The following is a 13741-nucleotide window of genomic DNA, read 5'->3' on the forward strand; positions in this document are numbered from 1 at the left end:
GTTTACTAGGTTTTGCTTGAGCAGTGCTTGTGTACTGATAAATTCTAAACACATAAATGGGACAGTAGCAGCAACACAAACAGTTTGCATCTATTCAAGTTGCCAAACTTTTTTCTTTCTTTTATTTTACAGTTTCTGCTGCTCTTCAATCTCTCAGGTTAATTCACCTGCCTGATTAGAAAAGTGGTTTCATGCTCCCGCAAGTATCATAGCAGATCTGTTTCCAACCCTGTTTATAACAGAGACCAGTTTCCTTGCAACAGGCTCAAAGTTCGTGAGGAAGATTTTACACACACACACACACACACACACACACACACACACACACACACACACACACACACACACACACACACACACACACACACACTGGATGTCTGGTTTCACTAATACTGAGTTTCACTAACTCAGTAATGATTTACTAACTCAGACTGTAGGTTCTTTTCAAGTGAGAGCCACTTCATGCAGCAGGTATGTTGTATTTTATATCTTATTTTTAATGTCTAAGTTATATCTTACTGACTTTCTCATCTTACTAAAATACCATCTTATACAAAATACATCGAATACATCTTACAGTACAGCATAGCAGGTCTACATTTAGAGCATTTACATTGAGGTACACATTATAACTTCGAAGTTATTTCTGGAGGAAAAGCTGAAACTTTCTGCATTTCAGGGGACTGGGTAATTGTTTTCTAATCAATATTTTTCAAATAAATAAGTGTTTAATATCTGGTTTTGTATGTTTCATTTACAAATATTACAACTATGACCTAGTATCAGAAAATGGCAATGAAAAGTTGTACTAAACATAGTTTTAGTTTATCGTACTGTATTCTACATCTGACAATATTCACACAATTTAAATTCACAATGGAACAATGAACTGAAGGTATTTGTGTGTCCATCAAAGAAACCTCAAGGACATTTGAATTGAATGTGAAAGTATGAACCTGACTCAGCCATGTTTTATTGTTTTATTAGTAACTTGTTTGTTGTATTATTTTTTTTTTTTCCCATTTTCAGAGCTGCATAAATCATCAGATGGCTGGATTTTCCCTTTATTGTCTCAGAAACTGTTTTCTGGTTTTCCCTCTTCTTGTACATTTTTGTAAGTACCTTCACATATAAGGTCACAGTAATTATTTGTGTGTATGTGTTTATAAAATTTATGGCTCAAATTGCCATGTTTAATGTTTAGTTTTTTGTTTTAATTTGTCAATATTTTTGTGTTATCTCTCAGTGTTCTTATTGATTCTTAAAAGCTGTAACCTAGTAGTTATACCTTTGACTAATTTGACTAGGTTATAAATTCTAACTGAATCTGTAATTTGATCATTACATTATAATTCACAATACGAAAATGTAGAGGTTGAATATTTTAGGGAAAGTAAGACATTTGTTATGAAATATTATTTAACAAAGAAAAAGAACATCTCTCGATTGAGGTTCAGCGGGATTTCTTAGAAGTTCTCATTCATAAAGAAATTAATAAACTGATCTTTTTATCTCAGGTCAGTCTCGGTTAATTGGTCCAAATCAGCCAATTACTGCAACAGCTGGGAAAGACATCACTTTGCCATGTCACCTGGTACCAGGAGAAAATGTTGCTGCGATGACTTTGGAGTGGACAAGACCCGACCTGGACCCCAGATTTGTATTTCTGTGGCGTGCAGGTCAGGACCTCATAAATATGAAAAATCCATCCTACAAAGGTCGATCATCATTGTTCACTGATGAGCTGAAACATGGAAACATTTCACTGAAACTATCCAAAGTAAAACCTGCAGACCAGGGCAGATACAGATGTTACATCCCAGAGAAGGATGAAGAAGTTTTTATTGATCTTGTGGTCGGTAAGTGGATGAATTATATATGTTATGTGTGCACAGAGCAGTTTGGACTAGTATTTGCAATAATGCCTTGATTCAGCCAGTGAGTTACACCAGCTTGGAAACTGCAGTCTGTATCAGATTCAAATATTACCATTGCATTTTTAGTGATTTGCATTACTGATCAGCATTTTAAATTGTACATTTCATCCAGCGTCAGGTGCTGTCTCCTCACCTGTCATCAGCTTAGCAAACCTTGATAAAGCCATCAGTGGAGTGGTGTTACAGTGTGAGTCTGCAGGCTGGTATCCAGAGCCTGAGCTGCTGTGGTTGGACGGTGAGGGAAACCTCCTCTCTGCTGGACCTGCAGAGACCCTCAGAGGTCCTGATGACCTCTATACTGTCAGCAGCAGAGTGACTGTGGAGAAGAGACACAGCAACAACATCACCTGCAGAGTCCAACAGAGGAACACCAACCAGAGCAGAGAGTCACACATACATGTTCCAGGTAAATCTAGTTTATAAAATGTATGATATGCTCGATTTTGGTTTGAATGAACCAGAATCTTTTAAAATAACATGTAATTCTGTTTTTATTGTTTCAGATGAACACTTCCAGCTCAACTCCAGTTCTGCTGCTGCCATCATCATTGGTGTAGTTGTTAGTTTGGTTCTAAGCATCGTCTTGACTTTAATTGGAGTTTTTTTCATCTGGAGACGAAACAAAACAAGTAAGACACAAATTAATTTACCATGTTGTCAAAATTATTATCTAAAGTTTTGCCTACAGGGGTTAAAGCAACACACATGCAAAGATATAAACCTCTTTGTGTTGCATTAAAAAGAAAACATACAGCATATTTAAGTAATTCATATTAAAATGAGATGATAAATGATGTGTTACCATTCTAAAGCCCAGGACGACATCATGTTGACTTTCTTGTCTAAACGTTTAACAGATGTCTGGAAACCTCACTGCTTACGAAAAAAACAAGAAACAACAAAAACTGAACCAGACCAAGAGCAGGAGACACTCATGACACAGGACATCGAGCCAGTGAGTGATATGACAGAAACAGACAAGACAACAAAACCTGTAGGAAAAACAGTATGAGAGATTTCATGACTGTGGGAAAAAATGTTTATAAATAAAATATACAACTTTTTAAAGAAAAGAAAGAGACAACTTTACTGACAATGAAATGAAAATAAAAGAGTTAAAAATCGTCAAAGGAATAATGTGACGGGAAATATATAGTTGCCATCTTCTGCTGTATGAATAGATGATATTTTTCTACTATCCTAATATTCAAATATTTTTTTTCTGTCATGTTTTCATTTTACAGAACATTATGTAACAACCTAAATTATTCTGTTCATATCTTCTCTCAGTCTGGAGGCTCATCAGCTCTCAAAAAACATCAGCAACAGATGGAGAAAAACATGAAAGAGGAGGAATCCAGTAAAACAGAGGTTAGCAGAAGTTTATTAAACACATTTATGCTTCTTGTTTGTGTGAAATATTTTTATACTTTTTATAATCCTGAGGGAGCAGTTTACAGGTCATTGATGAGGTTAAGATTATCAGAATCAGAATCAGAATCAGAAAGGGTTTTATTGCCAAATGTTGAGCAGGTTTACAACATTAGGAAATTGCTGCTTCTGATTCTGATTCTGAAATAGAAAGAACAAAAAAGTTTAGGTAATTTGGAACATTTGCATTTTAATTTGTAATCTGAAAACTGGACTGAAACTTTGATAAAGTTACAAAAACACAGACACCAGATTATCAATTATTTTGATTTTATATTCTATATTAACTGTGCATGAACACATGCGTGTTTCTTTTACCATAAAGATATTTATAGAAACACAAATCTTCAGCTTGCTCTCATATTCAGTGACGTTATTGGAGTTCAGGGTCAGTCAGAGGTCAGATTTCCTGTTTGAGCTCTTTAAGGAAGAGAGATTTGAAAGCAAACAGAAAATGTGTGAACAGTTTTGGAGACGTGTTCAGACTGTTATGTTTGACAGTCCAGATAGTTTTGTTCAGGCTGAACCTTTGTGTTGATCTGTTTGTCTGTTAGTTGGAGAAAAACCAACATGCAGCTGAGGAGAAGCTGAAGGAGGAACATCATCACCTGCAGAAGAAACATGCAGAGATCAGCAACATGAAGAAAGAAGTAAACACACACACACTGTTGTTTTGAACACTTCAGCACAAACACACATTCATTTACTGGGACCTCGCTCTGTCCTCAACCATAAACAAACAAACATGCAGCACATTTACATTTCTTATTTATTCTATTGTCTTTTTAATGGTAGGAAAGGAAACAAGGACCCAAACTGAGTGTGTAAAAACAGATTTCTCTTACAAACACAGACAAAGACTCACATCCACACAATAAGAGACAGCGGAGACAGAAATTCAAGGTTTGCTGCACAAACCTCTGAAATCATTCAGCAATCACAGAACAGAAGTTAAAGCCAAACAACCCGAACATTTCAGAGACTTTCAGGACTCTTATTTCCTCGTCTCACAGTTCACACAGAAAAAAAAAGGAATTTTTAAATCAAAGTGCAAATTCCTGAAAGGAAACAAAAATACTTTGATGATTTTGTACAAAGTGTTTTGGTCAGACTAGTTTCCTCTGACTTCAGTCTCTGCTGTCTGTGATCAGGAGGAAAACCAGGAAGCTGACAAGATGTTGGAAGATGATAAAAAACAGGATTTTCAGCAGCAGGAGGCAAAACAACCAGATGTCACAGGAGTGGAGAGGCCCCAGAAAACCCCAGAGCATGAGACCCCCAAAAGGACAAACACACGCACATTTGTGGCCACGAATCAAACGAGAGCAGAGGAGAGCGCTGGATGGAGACACCCAGCAGGCACAGAGCAGAAGCCCCAGGAGTCTGCGGTTACGAGCTCACAGACTCAGCCAGCAGCTGACTGCACCACAGCAGACCAACCTCTGAGCCCAGAGACCCAGGATCCAAGGGCCCCCCACACCCCAACAGGGGCCCATCAGAGCCAGGGGGGCCAAACCCGACCAAGCAGCTGCCAGGTACTTTTGAGATCGACTCAAATTTTGATAAAGTTTACAAAAACATTGACACCAGATTTTAAATGATATAATTTTTATATTCTATCTACACTGTACAAGAACACATGCATATTTCTTTTACCATAAAGATATTCTCAGAAATAGAAGTGTTCAGCATGCTCTCATATTCACTGCATTAGGAAGGTGGATCTACATCTTAAACTGGCTGTGAATGTGGAGACCTTAAAGCAGAGACTTTTTTCACAAAGTCATTCAAAAAGTTCTCACAAAGTGCAGACGAGGCCTCCACAGGAACAGAGTCACAGGGTTTATCACAGAATTCAAAATGAAAAGAAGTTAAAGCCAAAAACCTGAAAATGTCAGTGACCTTCAGAACTCTGATTTCCACGTCTTACAGTTCAAAGTTAAAAAAAAAAAATGCAGACAAAAATAAAGTTTGATTTTTTTAATCTTAACAATTTAACTCTTTATAAACAAGATATCATAAATGTATATTTGTATAAAAGCACAAAATCATGAAAGGTAACAGAAATACTTTGATGATATTGAACAAACTGTTGTGGTCAGACTAGTTACTCTGACATCAGTTTGTACTGTCTGTGATCAGGAGGAAAAACATGAAGCTGACAAAAAGTTGAAGGAGGAGAAAAAACAGGATTTCCAGCAGGAGGAGAAAAAACCACCCACCAAAGAATTTTGGAAACAGGTAAATACAGACAGACAAACACAGGTTTTCAACACTTCACTGACTTATAGTCATTCTTGGGTCTAGAATTAAAAACTGCAGATTATGAACATTTCATTAAGAAGGAATTTGAAACTTCAGTTATTTCTATGATTCATATTATAACATTGAGTCTCAGCATTGTGTCATGTCTATAACTTAATTTGTTCATTTTTGTTGTTTAACCATTGTTTTCCATTTTTAAAATATTTTAACTCCATTTAGCAGTTTATTTCTCGTATTTGGAACATTTGCATTTTAATTTGTAATCTGAAAACTGGACTGAAACTTTGATAAAGTTACAAAAACACAGACACCAGATTATCAATTATTTTGTTTTTATATATATATAAACTGTACATGAACACATGCATGTTTCTTTTACCATAAAGATATTTATAGAAACACAAATCTTCAGCTTGCTCTCATATTCAGTGACATTATTGGAGTTCAGGGTCAGTCAGAGGTCAGATTTCCTGTTTGAGCTCTTTAAGGAAGAGAGATTTGAAAGCAAACAGAAAATGTGTGAACAGTTTTGGAGACGTGTTCAGACTGTTATGTTTGACAGTCCAGATAGTTTTGTTCAGGCTGAACCTTTGTGTTGATCTGTTTGTCTGTTAGTTGGAGAAAAACCAACATGCAGCTGAGGAGAAGCTGAAGGAGGAACATCATCACCTGCAGAAGAAACATGCAGAGATCAGCAACATGAAGAAAGAAGTAAACACACACACACTGTTGTTTTGAACACTTCAGCACAAACACACATTCATTTACTGGGACCTCGCTCTGTCCTCAACCATAAACAAACAAACATGCAGCACATTTACATTTCTTATTTATTCGATTGGCTTTTTAATGGCAGGAAAGGAAACAAGGACCCAAACTGAGTGTGTAAAAACAGATTTCTCTTACAAACACAGACAAAGACTCACATCCACACAATAAGAGACAGCGGAGACAGAAATTCAAGGTTTGCTTGCAAAAACCTCTGAAATCATTCAGCAATCACAGAACAGAAGTTACAGCCAAACAACCTGAACATTACAGAGACTTTCAGGACTCTTATTTCCTCGTCTCACAAGAACCTAAAACTATTTCTATACAAACAAATATACATATAACACACAAAGCACAAGTATATAAATTACTATAAACCAATTTCTATTGATATAAAGCAAATAAAAAATTACATGACAAATACACCAAGGCCACAATATCATTATCATGGAAATATCTACAAATGCGACTAACTAATATAATGACAGACACAAGAGTAACAGGTTACAACAAACTCCTATTCATTCCTAAACTATACACTAAGTACAACAATGTTAGATAGGAATGACATTCAATCAATCATTGGGGAGCGATAAGAGGACAAAAGTGTAAGAGCATAAGTGATAGAAAGGTCAGACGACTATTCAGGAGCCCACTTTCTACCAGTAGCCCATGATAAGGTACAATTCCCCGCAGGTCATTTTTTGTTTTTAAACAGTTGGGGCACACCCTTGCACTAGCTTTGGGGCCTTTCCCCCATCTTTGGATGACTCCCACTGGTTAAAATCCGGACTCTCCACCATTACCAGAATCAGCTAAAGCTTCTCGGATGAAGTGAAACGTTTCAAGTCAACAAAACAAGTCTTTTTCTTTCCAAGCTCGCTTTAGACTCTTTATTACTTTTCGCTGTCCTTAGGAAAACAGTTAAAAAAAGGAATGAAAAGAAAAAACCCACACACAAAAAAAAACGTTACGACGATGAACAGTATTAAATAATAAAGCAGGGCTTTATAAATTTACATAACTGATTACTGGCCTGTAATGACAATTAAAAACTTTGAAAGATACAACTTTCAACACGCAAATAGGAGACTTGAGTGCAGCAGCTTGCTGTGTGTCACTTAAATTCAAGTCAGTCTTAGAGGTCAGCGGTCCGACCCAGAGGGTTAATAACACTCCACATTCATCCATTCAGAAGTTAACAACACCCACCTGTGTGAAATCGAATAATTCCATGGTTGTTCAAAAATTGCCTCGCACAATCAGTAAAGCATCGCGCTACAAAACAAAAAAAAAGCCGGTTTACTAGGCTCAACATTTTAAATGTGGAGGGGTAACACTAGCAATATCATCCAGTTGATAGCATTATAACTCGCAACTATGGCAAATGAGATGCTATCCTTTTTAATAAACAAACACGTCATGATGCAAAATAGGTGGACACTGAGGTTGCAAGAATTATTTTAGGTGACTTGCCATCTCATGCGGCAACCCTTCTAATCCGCCCGGGTGCAACATATTTCCTCCTTGTCACATGTGCCCGAATGATTTTCCTGCATGTTTTATTTTACCGTAAGCATAAATTTCTCCCTCTTTCTTTAAAAAGATACTATTTATTCCAAGCCTAGAGAAATTAGATGCAGACGGAAGTAATAAAGATAGTTCCTTATTTTACTTCCACTGCGATGACATAACACGTTGGTGAAGAGGTGGTCGACGGTCACCAGGCCACAAGGGAGGCGAAAACCCGCACGGGGGACCAGACAGTTTTCCTTTCACACTATTTTTCTCTACATTAAGGAAATCTCGGTCACTCACTTCACAAATTTGTGTTGCATGAGCGCTCCGTCTCGCTGTCTGTTGTCAGTTTTTTGTTTTTTACAGGTCTGGTCACCTCTAAAACTTTAGACATTAAATGGTCAGTTGTGAGTCCTCCCTGGCTTAGAATGTACACATCCTTATCATCTAATTTTTCTCATATGACTCAATTTTAAAATGAATTCAAATCTCAAATGCTGTAGAATTTTCTATAAACAAAATCTGAATAAAGTTAGAAAAAAAAACAGTTTACACCACTTCCAAGTACTTTCTCATGTAACTTATTATTCATACCTTGAATCATAGATGAATGAATTTGTACTACTTTGTTTGTCCCAGAGAAAAAAACAACTCGAATTTAATCAAGATGATGCGACAGCCAAAACTTACACATTATAACCGCTTCTAAGTGCAAGAATCCACGCAGTATCCTGCTAAATGATGCTGTCACCACTCGGATATATACACGTTCATATCAAAGGGGAAGAATGAAACTGGAGCCAAGATTTTTTTTTAAGTTTCTTTCCAATTACTCAACTGTTATCTAATTTTTGAACTGTCGCCATGTGTTTTAATTTGTATAGTCTAGTTTAAGCAGTAGGATCAAAGCCATCTTTGCATCCTGACCCTCTCCACGCCACTCTGTGCGGGGGAGTTTATCTTGAAAACATCCAAATTGAAGATCTTTGGTTGGGTAGAGCTTCGACCCTTGTTATGTTTCATCTGTTATCTTTTGTAAACCATAATTGGTGTGGGGAAGACTACCCTCCTGTATGACCAGGATTTGTTCCGTGCTTTTATTTATGACCCTTGACCAAACACACCACACACCACAATTCTGCAACATCAACAGTCCACACTACTCACACACACCGCACACTCAGGACATTTTACATACACCTTGTCTTGTAACCAAAGTGGGGTCAAGGAGATGGTGTTGTAAACTATGTTTGAAGTGTCAATAAAAGGTCGCCGAGACGAGGCACCGATGGCGTCATTTCAACTCTGGTCAGAGACGAGAGTCCCTCCCTTGCGCTCAAGAAATCGATGCGACTAGTTGCCGTTGCTTTTCTTTCATGGGAATAAGTCTTGGATACAGCGGGGTCTGAGTTTAGACCCAAACATCAACCTTTCAAAGTTCAGGTTTTCAAACATTTGCAACATCTCTCTCTGTACAACTGTAGCTCAGTTGTAAACATGTAAATGTGAGTGTTTCACCCACATTTTCCACTAAAAATAGAGCTGCAATAGAAACACATCTAGGAGCACGCCACACACACAAAAAAGTTTGGGTTGAGGTTAGACCTCGTCCACTCACATGTTTTAGCGTTAATGTCAATGGCTGGATTCAAGTGACATGTGTAATGTGATGCCATCACCAACACAAATGCTGACAAGGACCAAATAACTGATCCACATATAAAAATAAACTAAATTAAAGTTTTACTGTTAGTGTATATTCACAGATATGGACAGTGTTGCGCATCTGATGAAGCAAGATAAGAGAATGAAGCACTCTGATGTTAGTGAGTCATCAGACATGCTGAGTGATATTCCCAATATTAATATTGGCAAAGTATAGAGCAGATATATTCTCTCAGTACTGGCAAAATAGTGCTGATTCCAAAACTGCTTTACACAAATTTGCATCATCCTGAGGACTGTTTATGTAACACACCCCTCAGTGGACAGCCAGAAATTATACCTGGTACTGACAAAACAGGTAAATGATGAGATGTACGACAGGTAGTATGTTTTCCTCTCTCGCTTCTGCCAGATCTGAAGACCAGCGGTAGTGTCACACTAAATCATCTCACTAGGGTGGAGGTGCCCCCTTTTAGTGTAACTACGGATCCCACCACATGTTGAAGCTCCACAAAAAACACAAATTAAGCCTTTGTTTAACAAAACACACCTGAAGATTGTGCAATATACAAAAGAACATCACATAATGTGACCACACATTACGGTTGCACATTACACTGCTATAGAAGAACTTTGTTGCCATTCTTATGCTGGACTTTTTAGAAAACAGAGCAACTTAACAAATAACACATTCACACATAAAAAAACTGATCAACAGTCAGAGGAATTTGTTTAGTAAGTTATCAAAAGTTTTTTTTTCATGATTTATTGAAAAATCATCACTCAGAGAGAATCTGGATTCATCTGATCCAAAGAGACAAGCATGAGACTGTCTTCTTATTGTGGAACATATTTTGTTCAAGAAAGAATAAAATATAACACATACAGGACTTGAAGTTCTGCCATTCATGAAGTAAAAGTACAACAACCTGTTTGTTCTTCTTTGATTCATGCTTTGTTGCATGACATTAACTATGTTAGTTAATTAAACTGTTAGTATTTAAAACATCATAACATGGTTCACTTTAGCACTGACATACAAAAACACCTCCTATATACAATACCAAAACATGTATCTGTGCTAAAGATTGTTAAAACACAAAACAACATATTTATGGTCAATGACATATTCATGCTTTTTCTCTCAAGATCTTGTGAGTTTATCTTTGTGATGCTTTGACTCGTGTATCTTCAGCTTACAAAGACACAGTGAAGCTTCGTCTTCATCCACACCCTTACAACAAACGTTTTTGTGTTGCACCTCAAAAGAATAATAAGATCTATTGATTCTGAATATTGAAGATCACCTTGTTATTTATCATATTGTTAATTTAATAAAAAACACTGTTACACTGACTCAAATTATATAAATATATAAAATGAATATTGCTCTTTTTTCTTTTATTTCATCAAAACTTCCGATGAGTTTACACTATGTAATCGTTTTTTAGCATCACTTTAGCCTGTGGCCTCTCCAGGCTGCTGATGAGGTCGATCTTTAGCTGTCTGGAGAATCCATATCATCATTGCCCGCCACACACAATCAGCATTGTCAGGATATGGTTCCTGCCACCTCTTCCCGTACCTGTAAATGTAGGCCATAAAAAGTCACAGATGTCCAAGGAAAGTAATAATAAGAGACTAAAAAAATCTAGTAACACAGAGACTCACAGTGAGTCCTCTTTAGCTTTCAGTGTAAAGTTTTCTTTAAATATGGTATATGCTGAGTTTCGTCGTCGCTCTGTAGTTTAATTCCAACCTTCCAACAATATATCTATAAAGAGAATGAAAAAGGGGTGGGGGGGAATGAATGTGACTTTCATAAATGTTGTGTTTATAAATAAAAGTGTGTCATTTCCATCTTTGTGTTGTATCTACAAGTGAAAACGACTTGTTTTAGAAATATTTCTGAATACAAACACAAAACAGTTGTTTGTGTTTAGGTATACTCATTGTTCACCAGCAGCAAGCAGCAGTACCTCACTGGAAGAGTTTTTCAGACAGAATATATTCCATGTCTGTCGACCTCGTCTAAAATAATGCACCTCTCTTCTGTGGTGTGTTAGTTTGTTTGACTGTTGCTGAGAGAGAGAGACAAAAAATCCAGATTAGTGTTGACAGATGATGATGTAAAATAGTTGGAGCTTGTTAAAAATGTGTTGCTAAAAGATTTAATGAACGTAAATAAATAGCTAAGAAACTATGTTTATAAAAAGAATTCAGTGAAGTGAGTAATGCTAAGACACACAAATATATGTGGGTCTTAATAGAATCACAGAAGTAAGTAAACATTTTCATTCTTTCTCAGTGAGATGTTCATGATCCCGATTTTAGCTCTAGTCCCATGAATGACTGTAAGTCAGTGAAGTGTTTGTCTGTCTGTATTTACCTCTTTCACATGTTCTTTGACGTTTAGTTGTTTTATCTCCTGATGAGAATTCTGTTTTTCATCCTTCTTAACTTTGTGTTCAGCTCCTTTTTTTCTCCTGATCAAAACAGTAGAAACTGACGTCAGAGGAGACTAGTCTGACCAAAACAGTTTGTTCAAAATGATCGGACTTTGTTTCCTTTCAAAACTTTGTGCTTGTTCATTTATTTTATTATTTACTTTGTATCTGTAATTTTTTCTGTTGTAACTTGCAGCCTCCAATTCGAGACTTGCAGTCAAGCCAGCCTCCAGTTTGTTTTACGTTCCCTGTGTATTCAAAGTATTACGGGAATGGATGTGGAAACCGGATTTCAAAATAAAAGCCAACTTCGAGTGAATTAACAGATATGTTAAGAACATAACATATAATTTAGGCTTTTTTTTTTTTTTACAAACTCTAATGTTAGATCTATATGACACAGCCTTGTACCCTAATTGTGCCCTGTCACTATCAAGGCCATCTTATTTTGGATTTCAAAGTAAAAGCCCTGTGAATCTTCATTTTTGAACTACTCTTTCAATGACTTAATAATGCTCTTAAAAGCAAAAGTCGTATTTCCAAATACTATTTGAACTTTATATCAACACTTTCCAACCACAGTCTGTTTACAGTGATACCATATCAATATCAAGTCAGTCTGATTTTGCCTTTCATAGTAATGGCCCTTTGAAATTGTCCATAATTGACTTAATCTTCTAACGATTCAAAATGCTCTAAAATGAAAAATTCTTGTTTCCACAGGGTAATTCCACCTTAGATCAACAGTATACAGCCCCACAGTGATACCATATCAATATCAAGTCATTCTGATTATGCCTTCCAAAATAAAAGCCTTTTTAAATTGTCCATAATTGACCTAACTTTCAGTGATTTCAAAATGTTTTAAAATGGAAATTTCCTGTTTCCACAGGGTAATTCCACTCCAGATCAACAGTATACAACCTCACGATGTTACCATATCAATATCAAAACATTCTGATATTGCTTTAAAAAATAAAGCATTTTCAAACTGCCCATATCTGAGTTGCTCCTGGAACAATTTCAAAATGCTCTAAAATGGCACATTCCTGTTTCCACAGGGTAATTCCACTTTAGATCAACAGTATACAGCCCCACAGTGATACCATATCAATATCAAGTCATTCTGATTATGCCTTCCAAAATAAAATACTTTTCAAATTGTCCATAATTGACCTAACTTTCAGTGATTTCAAAATGCTCTAAAATGGAAATTTTCTGTTTCCACAGAATAATTTCACTTTAAATCAACAGTATACAACCCCACAGAGATACAATGTTAAGATCAAGTCACTCTGATTTTGCCTTCCAAAATAACAGTATTTTCAAATTGCCCGTAGACGACCTACTCGTTTAACGATTTCAAAATGCTCTTAAATTGAAAGATGCTGTTTCCACAGGATAATTCCACTTTAGATCAACAGTATCCAACCCGACAGTAAAACCATGTAAATTTCATGTTGGTCTGATTTCGCCTTTCAAATTAATGGCCCGTCGAATTTGTCCATATGTGATATACTCTTTCAATTATTTCAGAATGTTTTAAAAATGAAAATTGCTGTTTCAACACATATTGGGTTTTCATTTTTAAAAGCAAAATCAGACTCAATTGATTATGACAGAATTGAATCATAAAGATGATGTAAAAGGAAGCTGAAATTGCCACTAGGTTGTAATTGATAGTACGTTTATATTTTAAGTCTGTGG

General features: G+C 36.3%; 1 protein-coding gene across 1 annotated transcript; it reads left to right on the forward strand.

The window, feature by feature from the left end:
• The first annotated feature begins 1618 nt into the window (after window positions 1-1618).
• Window positions 1619-6561, forward strand: LOC113028275 (butyrophilin subfamily 1 member A1-like). The gene is made up of 9 exons (XM_026178418.1): window positions 1619-1859; window positions 2056-2343; window positions 2441-2566; window positions 2795-2892; window positions 3228-3308; window positions 3923-4018; window positions 4520-4903; window positions 5511-5609; window positions 6249-6561. The coding sequence occupies exons 1-9, from the start codon at window positions 1619-1621 to the stop codon at window positions 6369-6371; spliced, it is 1536 nt and encodes a 511-aa protein (XP_026034203.1). The 3' UTR covers window positions 6372-6561.
• The last annotated feature ends 7180 nt before the right edge of the window (window positions 6562-13741 follow it).

The sequence above is a fragment of the Astatotilapia calliptera genome, chromosome 2 (assembly GCF_900246225.1).
Source record: "Astatotilapia calliptera chromosome 2, fAstCal1.2, whole genome shotgun sequence".
Lineage (NCBI taxonomy): Eukaryota > Metazoa > Chordata > Actinopteri > Cichliformes > Cichlidae > Astatotilapia > Astatotilapia calliptera.